At 40.1% G+C, this 12009-nt stretch overlaps 1 protein-coding gene across 1 annotated transcript in view; it reads left to right on the top strand.

The window, feature by feature from the left end:
* The window catches only part of cwc22 (CWC22 spliceosome associated protein homolog), a 16030-nt gene extending 9757 nt beyond the window's left edge, over positions 1–6273 (top strand). Inside the window, exons 15-20 of the mRNA XM_067604485.1 lie at positions 1046–1123; positions 2889–3041; positions 3262–3389; positions 3961–4062; positions 5148–5338; positions 5528–6273. Coding sequence (XP_067460586.1) covers positions 1046–1123; positions 2889–3041; positions 3262–3389; positions 3961–4062; positions 5148–5338; positions 5528–6039 — 1164 coding nt within the window. The 3' untranslated portion in view covers positions 6040–6273. The remainder of the gene's footprint in view (positions 1–1045; positions 1124–2888; positions 3042–3261; positions 3390–3960; positions 4063–5147; positions 5339–5527) is intronic.
* The last annotated feature ends 5736 nt before the right edge of the window (positions 6274–12009 follow it).

Genomic DNA, 12009 nt, shown 5'->3' with positions numbered 1-12009 from the left:
ACCCCAACAGAGCCAGGGCCCACTTTCTTGAAAATGATGGATCTTAGAAATGAAGTATAAATGTTCTGAAAGTTTTAAATGTGTTTCCTCACACATTTAATACACTTTAAAGTAATGTGGCATATTTAACAGCCATACTTTATATTAAAATACAGAAATCACAAAGCATAAATGTTGTAGAAATGTTTTAGACCTGGGATCGCCGCCTTTTCTGATTGAGAAGTACCTGATTGAAACCGAAAATAAAGCAGTGGTGCTTCCTATAAGTGTGATGAGGATGCACATCATCTACTGCGGATGTCATTCATTTCTGTATAAGACCTACTGTGAGAAAACAACATACAGATCATAAAAAGAGGGGGAAAAAGTGCATATAGAGGCTGAAAACAGAATATCAGGATTGTGGCAGTTCAGCCAGAAGAGGAAGAGGAAGAGGAGGACGATGATGATGACAGAAACTGGCAGATCAGTTCAGTTATTTTTGTTTGTTTTATTTTTTTTTATTTTTTAACTGTACATCAAATGTCACTCAGAGTATCAGTGGTCATGATAAGAGCACAGACTTCAACATGAACCAAAGCAGTAAAAGCTGCTTTCCTCCTGCAGGCTCCACAGCCTTAACGACTGTTGAATCTACTACTCTATTTCTACAATGCTGTTGTGTCTGTGTTTTACATCACTGACATCTGAGGACATGTCATCACAGCTGCTCTCTACACATTGCATACCTGATCAAAACAAACGGTGTTGAGAAGTGGTTTTATCTCCCAGCCTTGCCTCAGAACTACACCCCATTAATCATTATCCAATCAGATCACAGCTGGCTAAGAAGCTTTAACATGAATAAAGAGTCTAAGAGATGTTTCATGTTATCAAAATGAGAACCACACATTATAGTGGTTTAATAACTTGTGTAATAACAGTACACAAGTATCTGCTGTCCAGTCAGCTGCAGGTTTCATTATTACAGCTGCGTAGAACATGATGTTATTTTTAATGTGTGTTTGTATGTTATTAACAAGAAATGTTATGTTTGTGTCAACAGAAGGAGCTGTGCAACATGATCCTGGACTGCTGCGCTCAACAGAGAACCTACGAGAAGTTCTTTGGTCTGCTGGCCGGGGTGAGACACACACACACACAAACAAACAGGTTAGATAGACTACATTGAAAAAAATAGGCCTCAAAGTACAACCCCAATCCAAAAAAGTGATTACTAGTGTGACAATTGAACACTTCCAATTCAGACTAATTGCCTGAACAAGGTTATAAAAGAACCTTTGAACACCACAGTTTTCTAAGTGTTGGTCTGTGTTGTGTCTCATGCAACATGGTTCCACATGGTGAGGAATTACCTGAACAAGAAAGAAACCAGATTGTGAGGCTTCATAAAGATGGAAAAGGATGCAAGATCCTCAGTAGGCTACTGATCAGAAGCCAAAACACAGTTGCAGCAGTGGTGAGGAGGTACTGGAGGACCCATGCTACCAAAAACAGACGGTGCAGTGGCCGTCCTGGAGAAATGAAAGCATGCGCAATTTGCTGTTTACGCAAACTCGTGTTGAAAACAGACAAACAAGTACTTTTGACTCAGCACAAGGATTATCTGTGGAAATTGGTGTTTCAGTGACTGTTCAGCCCTTGAATGAAGTTGACCTCTACAGTCAAAAACAAAACTGCATGATTAAACTTTACCAAAGAACATGAAAAAAAGCCTTAATACTGGCTGCATGTTCTTTGATCAGATGAAACCAAAATACATTTTTCTGGATCAGATGGGGTCCAGCATGTTTGGTGTGGACCTGTGGACTACCACAGTGACTGCACAGTGCTGGCTGTCAAACATAGAGGTGGGAGTGTGCTGATACGGAGCTACATTAGTGCCAAAGGTGTAGGGGAGATGATATTTATAGATGGCACTATGAATGCAAGGTTGTATACCCAAATACTGAATGAAAAGATGACTCCCAACATGACAATGATCCCAAACACACTGCAAAAATCACACAAGAGTTTTTAAAGAAGAAAAAACTATGACCTGGTCAAACCCTGACCAACACAACACCTTTAGAGTATTTTAAAATGGAAGGTAGAGCAACAAAATCTCTCCAGCAATCATCTGTGAAGAACGACAGAAGATCTGATATCATCCATGCCCATCAAAAACAAAGGCTGGCATACAAAATATTAAGCAGACAGTCAGCTGTAAAAGTGTACACACAACCATTCACCGAGGGACGGAGGGAATAACGAACCAGCAACATGTCCGGTGTCCTGCTCGGCTCGTCATCCGTCATATGTTGCTAGGCTACCAAATTTCTTCAAATCCCTTTATAGTCCATGTATAGTGTGTACTGTGTGTTTAGAGTTACTCAGCCATAAAAGTGTGTCGTTACTCCTGAATTTCTGAGGATCAAATCTGATCAAACTACACTGACACATTGATAAATAAAACCCAACACTGTTTTTTATCAACTTGATTGCCATTGATAGCCATGAATAATTAAGGATAGGTTCACATTTTTCAAGTCTGTCTTAAAACAATACTGACATGTTCATATGTGCATTTTGGTTATTGTTATTGTTCCATCTCTTCATACTGGCTGTAAGAAGGTTGCTTCCTAATTCCAATGTCAGTGATGGCAAAATATCCACAGTCCATATGATGTATATCTAGATACATGCTCCACAATCTGATACAAAACCATTTGTCTTGTCAAATAAATGATTCAATTCAACAAATTCTAAAAAAAAATATATGTTGTAAACATCAGGCAGTGAACACAGTGTGTACTTAAACATTACAGAGAAACACTTCAGATATGAAGGCACATTGTCAGGGGCTTTAAAACGTGTGTGTGTGTGTGTGTGTGCCTGTGTGTGTGCAGAGGTTCTGTCTGCTGAAGAAGGAGTACATGGAGAGTTTTGAGGGGATCTTTGCTGAGCAGTACGACACAATTCACCGACTGGAGACCAACAAACTGAGGAACGTGGCCCGACTGTTCGCTCACCTCCTGTACACGGACTCTGTCCCCTGGAGTGTAAGGATTCACACACACACACACACACACACACACACACACACATAGAGCAACACAGCCTTTAAATCCATTTCAGCCTACTAAACTAAGATTAAACACACATTATTTTTATAGGATTATTCTAATTGATTTAGCTCATAATCCATGTTACTTCCTCTCTCTCCTCTCTCTCTCTCTCTCTCTCTCTTTGTGCTGTGTCTTGTGAATGTCTCTCGGCCAGGTGTTGGAGTGTATCAGGATAAGTGAGGAGACCACCACGTCGTCCAGCAGGATCTTTGTAAAGATCCTTTTCCAGGAGCTCTGCGCCTACATGGGCCTCCCCAAACTCAACCAGAGGCTCAAAGACCCGTACGAACACACACACACACACACACACACACACACACACACAGGACAGCCATATCTCTGCTACACAGAGAACTCAAATTGTGTTGTATTGAAAGCTGAGTCCCTGCTCCCTCTGCTAGCTCCTCTTCTTCAATGTATTTTCTCATCCAGGGTTTCTTTCATCAGTCTTTCTGTTTTCTCTCCATATTCAAAGACAAGTGAGTCTCTGCTGCTGTACTGGACAGAAAAATATGAACATTTCAACGTTTTAAGATGCAACAACAAATATTTTGTTAGCATTCAGTGATAACAGCATAGGTCAGATGAGTTTCATCTTTTCAGAAGCACAATGAAAGAAACTCTGAGAACACAGACTAATGGAACAGCGGCTGGTTGGGAGAAGAGACAAAGCTAAGAAATAATAAAAAAAACAACATAGATTTAATATGAGCATGAATATTGTAGGGAAAACACAACAATACTGGAGACTGAATAGCACAGTAAGAAATGAGAACGTTGAAAAATAAATGAAGAAAATGTGTTTGTGTGTGTGTGTATGTGTGTGTGTGTGTGTGTGTGTGTGTGTGTTTAGGACCCTGCAGCCGTTCTTTGAAGGTCTCTTTCCTCGTGATAATCCCAGGAACACTCGCTTCGCCATCAACTTCTTCACCTCTATTGGACTGGGAGGACTGACGTAAGGACTGCTCTTACCACACACACAAACATACAGTATATACACACATACATATACACAAATGTGAAAAAGTATGTAGACACCTGAACATTCCAGCCATTTGTGATGGTTGAATATGTTCTTCATAAGCTATTAATCAGCAACTATTTTGATAATCGATCAAAGTCATTTTCAAGCAGAAATACAAAAGTACATTTGATGGTTGGTGGCTTGGTGATACGGCCATAAACTAAATCTAGATACATATATATTTTTTCTTTTTTTGTCCCCAAGCTTGGGGTTGATTCACAATTTTTAGCAATTTTTGTTACAGAATGCAAGATTGAAACATCATATTTTTAAACAAGTTAAACAATAACAATAAAAGAGCAATAAGAACAATGAAATAGAAGTTCTCCCACACAGCTCTGGATTGTCAGTAACAGATGCTTCAACTAAATACAGACACATCCAGTTTAAATCAGTGTCAGCACAGAGCAGAAAGGTCAGCTCACTGATTGATCTGTTGATGTTTGTCATTCTTGACAAAATCTCTACCTGACAGGCAGGGACAAACTGAACCGAGCAGAATCTCTCATAAGCAGAGATGATAGCTCGTCAACAAACACAAAGTGAGAGCACAGACCAGTGTGCCCAGTCTGTCCCTCCTTTATATGCAGCTGTTAGTCAGACAGCAACCACCTGGAGTCACAACTGTCCCATAAACTGTGACACACTTTACGGGACTATCATGACTCTAAATAGTTAATGTAGCGAGGTCATTTCTGTTACTTTGACTAAAAATTAAATATAACAACTATTCCATACATCACCCAGCCCTGTCTTACACTGTAGTAAATGAACTCGGACAAAACAAGACATTTAATGGTGTCACCTTGAGCTCTAGAGAGTTTTTCACGGTCATGTGCAGGCATTTTTCACTATTCTCTGATATTTTATAGACCAAATGACTAATTGAGGAAATTATTGTAAGGATCAATAATAATAATAATAATAATGGTGAGTTGCAGCCTTAAACCGTGAACCAAACACAAACTGTGTGTTCATACACACATCTCACACACACTTCTCTCGCTCTCTCTCAGGGACGAGTTGAGGGAACATTTGAAGAACGCTCCGAAGATGATCATGACTCAGAACCAGGAAGTGGAATCCTCCGACTCCTCCTCGTCCTCTTCTTCCTCCTCTTCCTCATCTGACTCCTCCTCCTCAGATTCCTCCAGCGAATCAGATTCAGACTCCTCAGACTCTTCCTCCAGCAGTAGCAGCAGCTCAGGTGCGTCCATATTCATTTACTGTACTTATATATGTCAGGTGTGTATGTGGGTGACCTCACTGCCCCAGGCACTCTGGGTAATGAGGTCCAGTTTCTTTTCTTAAACGTTTGGGGCATCAGAGCTTGAAGGTGGACACAAGAGTGAGTCATAGATTAACAGATGAGTTTGTTTTCATCCTTGTCCTCCAGACTCAGACACCAAACACAGGAAGAAGAAGAAGAGAAAAGAACAAAGTGAGGAGAAGAAGAAGAAAGAGAAGGACAAGAAGAAGAAGGACAAATCCTCCGACAGGAAGCGGGCCGGACGCAAGAACGACGAGGACGACAGTGACGACGAGAAGCAGGCGAGGAAGGAGAGGAAAGGCCGCGCACGTGAGGTGGAGGAGCGCGAGCGTGACCATGAGCGTGCGCATGAGGGCGCCCGCCGGAGCAGACAAGACGAAAGAGCCGAAGATGAGGAGGAGGAGGGGAGACGAAAAATGGACACTCAAGGCAGACAGAGAGACGGAGAGAGAGAGAGGGAGAGAGACAGAGGGAGGGACAGAGAGAGAGAGCGAGAGCGAGGGAGAGAGAGGGAGAATGATGAGAAGAGAGAGAGGGAGAGAGAGGGAGAGAAGCAGAGGGATAGAGAGAGGGACAGAGAGAGGAATAAAGAGAACAGAGACAGGAACAGAGAGAGAGAGGAGAGGAGGAGGAGATAAAAGCCTTCATCTCTCTGCTCTGAAGCAGCAGCGATGGACTGATGACTGACAGACAAGTGTATCCTCCCTCTTCTCCTTCTGTCATCACTCCTTTCTTCACCTCATCTTGATATTTTGGATTTGGGACCTGTCTTACTTTCTCTATCTTACTGTCTGTCTGTATTTTGTATTATTGATTTTTGTTGTTAATGAAATGAAAAAAAAAACATTAAAGTGACTTTAGTTGTTTTTTAATCTGTTTCTGTTTCAACTCTTTCCAGCTCCAGACCAATCAAACTCATAGGAAGCTTCACTTAAAGTGACCTAAAGTGACCTTTTCTAGACATGCGGCTTCTTGTGGTCATGCATATTATGACTTATGATGTTATCTCTCAGTAGCCTGATGTTATAGCACTAAAAAAAAGTTAGAGTTGGTGGTTGGACGTTCAGACAAAGTGTCTCACTTTGATATTGTAAACCTGTCAGATCTCATCTCCTACAACAGTTGTTGAACCAACATTGTTTTTTTAACCATGAGCATCATATTTCAATCACCTTAACCAAATATTTTTTAGATCAAAAACGCTCATATGTAGTTTTTGTAGCAGTCATTTGTAACAGTTATAGAAGGTCCTGATGATAGGGGCGTTAGAAGAGAAAACTGATGTGTCATTTTAGAAGGTGATGATAAACTTTGTTTAGTTTGTTGGTTGCACACACACAATTCTTTATACTCATTTTTGCCACAGAAATCTCACAGCCAACAGAAAGTGACGGAGTCCACAGAGGACAGCAGGTATGTATCAGATGCTTATGTGTGCTCTAACTCATACAGGCTCATCACTGTCAAAGTATTTTACACTTGAAACTGAAAAGTCTGGGTTGAAAATGGAAGTAATATCTATGTTGGGTCATTCCATGTCAAATCAGATAAGGTTGTTTCAGCATCGTCTCCATTGATTTTGTTCAAAACTTGTCTATGAATGGCTCCCAAAACCGCCAATGGACATGAAGGTATGAATGGTATGTGAGGTAGCTGGTAGGAACATAAAAATGTACATGGAAATTGCTTGTATGGTTATTAAGGGTATAAAGTTTCATGTCCTTACATTTTTCCTTCATACAAAAATAGATTTGAGAGATATTTTACCTGTGGCAGAGAAACATCCATTTCAGATTACATTTTTTTTTTTTTTGCCTCAGTATCTCCATGATTATTGAATTCCTGTGTCATAGGAATTTTAAGAAGTAAAGGATGTTTTCAGTATGTTCATTGGAATAGAGGACATTTCACATTGGAATTGTCTCCCCAGTAAGGTCCTGGATATTGAAAATAAGTGAAATATTTTGATAAAGGAGGAATGAGTGGTATCCTCTCATTCCTCCTTTATCTCAGGCTCCAGTGGGAGTATCTGAGGAGAAGGTTGGATGTGTTTATACATGTAATTTTACAGTATGCATCTTATAAAGCTATATGCCCTGATAGTAAAGAATATAGCGTGCATTAATGACCTGTAGTAAAATGAGCCTAAAGAAAACATGTATTTCTTTAGTCCAGTCACTGTTTCAGAGACTGGGACACATTAGTACAGATAATAAGAGAAGAGCCTGCTTCTTCATTATTGGATGTGTTTTCCTAGAGTTAAACAATGCATTTAATGATGTGTATTTATCTATGAAGGGAACATGGGAGGACATTGGCTCTTTGTACACTGAATGAACATACATTAAGCTATTTCCACATACATTTTCATCTTCCTACCAGCTACCCCACATATCATTTTGGTCCTATGAAAATGACCTAAATATGCTACCATGCCTTGTTTGATTCATAATATCTTCATGTCCATCAGTGGTAGAGACCTCAAATATCGTCACAAAATTAATAAAGGATTGTATTTGAAGAAAAAATAATGATTGATAACATTTTGGGTGTGTCACTGATGAGGTGTTTTTGAGAGTATAAGAATGAAAAAATATCAAAGGCCAAAAAAATATAAAAACATATATGTATAAACATACATGTAAAAAATATTGTACAGGCCGAAGTTTTGGAACTCAAACATTATATAGTCAAACTGTGAACAAAACCTGAGACGGTGCTGCAACCACTTTCCTGGATTCTGCCTGATTTGACACAGAATGACGCTGTTGACAGTAAACAGTCTCCTCAGAAGGTGAGCACAGCTCAGAATGTGCTGACGGCTGTAGTTCAACTGTCATTTCCCCAACAGGAACTCTTGGTTTCACCACGCCGCCCTGCGATTAGTGTTAGAAGCTCAAACAGTTGTGGTTTAAGCGTATTTCCCAAATTTTCTGACAAGACGACATGCTGTTCAGAAAGTTTGAACCAAACTGTAATCTTTCCATCTTTGTGTGTGTTTATACTGGTTTTACAAGTGTCTTCCAACTCCCAGCACTCTCTCACACTCACACAAACTCTGCTGTATCCTTGTACAACCTTGATGTTGATGTTCAAGGTGAGAGGGGAAGATGACTGTGCCTGTTCGTATACAGTGTGTGTGTGTGTGTGTGTGTGTAAGTGTGTAAGTGTGTAAGTGGGTCGTTGCATTGGTGGATTGTGATAGGCTGGATGTCCTGAGGAGTAGAGGAACCAGATTGGTGTGCTGCGGCAGCAAATGGAAGAATAGATCCACTGGGAGCTGCAAAGAACTCTGGGAAACCACAGTTAGGCCGTCAGCAAGGAGAGAGAAGGGGGTGGAGGTGAGAAATGAATGAAAGAGTGAAAATGGACAGGAAAGAGAGGGGGGCAGTGGAGCTTCATCAAGGAGAAGATGAGCAGGAGAAGTGGACTCTGTTTCCATCTTTTCAATTCTAGTAGAGATCCCAAAGTTTCCGAAGATACCAAATATTTGCAACATGATACAAGATATCTAAAAAGTTTCCATTTGGTGGAATGGTGCAGTCATGAAAAACATGGAGTCTTGGGTTTAGTGCTGAGCAGGCAGTGTACAGTGAGTTTCAGGGCTTTTTCACCAAAAATGACACAATGAGAGCTGTGAGAGTGAACCAAAACAGTGAGCTGAAAGACGATGACATGCTCCATAGAGTCAGGTCATAATTCTCTGTGAGGTCGTTGCTACTCATGGCACCTTTCACATATAAGATGTCATGTGATCAGTTGTATATTATACATATCTATTATAGCCACTTTAAAGAAACTTCCAGATCCCTTCCAGACATGTATCAAGACATATAAACATACTCTGCATGGAGCAATATGTGTCTGATATGGGTTTTTTTTTCACAAAAAAGTATAAGTACAACGATAAAATCCTTCAACGGCATCTACTCCTTCTCTCTCATCTATAAATATGCAAATATATTGCATTTTAAAAGTTTTCCTGATGGACACAAGATATCTCCTCCTTCACTGTAAAGTTCATTCTTAGTGTTTGTGCTTTGGAGGCTTCATGTTTCCACATCACACTTGTGTAAGTTGCATACTGGTTATGACGTCACAAATCATGCTCATAGGCACATCGTTCTGCACAGTGAAGCTCCAACAATTTACTGAAGGAACAAGAAGAAAAACATAGTTCCGAGAGGAGGAGAACTTTAAGGAGGAATTTAAAGGATGAGGCTAGCAATATTCTATATTTCACTGTCGACATATCTCATGAAAAGCAACATGTTAGTCTGTCTCTCAATACCTTAACTTCCCCAACGGTTGCTTATCAACACATAAATCTTTACAAGCAACTCACAGATATATAGTTTTATTTTTGTTTTTCTTAAAAAAAGTCTCATTCATTTCTTTAAACAGCTGGGCACTGAAGTTTCTAGCAGACCTTACTCAAACAGGAGAAAATAGTGCATTTTTTGGGGACTATTTTCAGCAGCGGATTAATCCACATTTGGTGTTTAGTACTTCTGGCAGCAGGATGTTGTATATGGGATTATCAGACAGATACATTACAGTGTGTGTGTTCATGATAATGAGGGAACATGTCACCTAGTCCAACAGTGTGGCTTGTGTGTTTTTAATTGTTTTAGCACAACAGTGGAACTTGTTAAAGAGGACATATTCTGCACATTTCCAGGTCTATATTTTTAATCTCGGGCTCTACTGAAATATATTTGAATGATTTATTATTTATCTTATACTGGCCCTTTACTCATTCCCTCAGTTCAGCCTCTGTCTCAAACAGACTGTTTTAGCTCCAATGAGGCCACTCTGTTCTGATTGGCCAGCTTTTGGAAACTGCCCCTCAGGAGACTTCTGCTGGCTGCGGAGGTTGTATCAACAAATTATTCAACAAACTATAGTAGCAGGATTTCACTACTTTTTCTCATTCTTTACTCAAAATGTCAACTTCTCAAATCCATCCTTACATGTTCGGGCCAGAATCCGATCTGAAATATGAGAGTGAACAATGTAAACAACACATGGAAAACCTTAGCAACAAAGGCTACCAATGGACGGCTGTCTGTGGGTATACCAATGAAATGACAACCGTCGTAAACGTGTGTTCAGAGCAGGTTGAAGCCCTGGCTTTTGACTTGCAGGGAGCATTTCTACAGACATTAACCTCAAGTTTTGGAACTTTGACCATGTTTAACATCTTTCATCAGAATAATATATAAATAACAGAAAATCACAAAAAACATGATATGTCTCCTTTAATAGGATCTATTCATTATTGGTTTTGGTCTTTCCGTGAGATTTGTTGACAATAATAAAAAAAAAATAGACATGTCCTTTAAGGAGACATTTGTAGTTTCAAAGCTCATCTCTAGGAGTATCCCATCATGCTTTGTGTTGGTCGGGAAGTCTCATTTCTGAGTTTCAGAAAGATACAGGCAGGCAGGAGTACCTCTCTCAGAGCAGTAGTGTGGAATGTCTCAGCTCCCTGACATCATGTTACCTGTGTGTGTGTGTGTGTGTGTGTGTGTGTGTGTGTGTGTGTGTGTGTGTGTGTGTGTGTGTGTGTGTGTGTGTGTGTCTGTCTGTCTGTCTGTCTGTCTGTCTATCTATCTGTCTGTACTCTGGTACTGAAGAATCTGTGGGTTAACTGTCCTAATTATAAACATTATGGATGAAGCAGAATAATATCACATTTGACAATGGTGGCACCTGCCAGCCAATCAGAGTGCAGGGTTTTCAGGGCTGCTGTATCATGTCTGTATTAAACTTCACATCATTTGTTGAGAAGAACAAGAAACTTTTTATACGTAGATAGTGTAGAAAGTACTTCACCAACCAGCTCTGTGAGTTGTCACCAAGCCTCTAAAACCAAATATGTTGCAAAGACATGTGGATGAATTTCACTGCATGTGCCACTAGCTGGTGTGTCTGGGCCTCTAGTCAGGTAGATGAAAAGGTGAATCCAGACACACACTGCCTCCTTCTGCTGACAAAAAGTAAATGAAATCATTATTAGTAGCATTATAGCAGATAAAGAACATTGTTCATTTATAATATTTTATTCTTTATTTGCAGTTTTTGAGGCCTGAAGTATGTCCTCTTATTCCCGTCCAACCCAAATTTTTGATTTTCAACAACAATCAGAATTGTACCTAAAAAAAACAAAACTACAGTCCTACAGTTTCATTTGTGGCGGGAGGAATGATCCTTTAACCTGACACCTCCTGACGTCATGAACAGGTGAGTTGACTGTAAATAAAGAGAGAGGGAGAGAGAGGGAGAAAATACTGAACGCTGCTTATTGCCAACAACAAAACCTGGATGCAAATCAACCAGAACCTGCTGTTCACACACACACACGCACGCACGCACACACACTCACACAAACACAAGCTGATTTCAAACAGGCTATTTTTTCCCTATAAAATCCGTCCAATTGTGATTTTTTTATTTTTAATGGATACAATTTAAGCTCTCTCTCTCTCTCTCTCTCTCTCTCTCTCTCTCTCTCTCTCTCTCTCTCTCTCTCTCTCTCTCTCTGTGAGTGTGTGTGTGTGTGTCTCGCTGTGTTTTGGCGCATGCGCTGTCCTTGCGCTTTGCTC

Source organism: Thunnus thynnus, chromosome 11 (genome assembly GCF_963924715.1).
Source record: "Thunnus thynnus chromosome 11, fThuThy2.1, whole genome shotgun sequence".
Classification (NCBI taxonomy): Eukaryota; Metazoa; Chordata; class Actinopteri; order Scombriformes; family Scombridae; genus Thunnus; species Thunnus thynnus.
The sequence above is the reverse complement of the archived record's forward strand: the minus strand, read 5'-3'. Positions and strand labels throughout refer to the sequence as shown.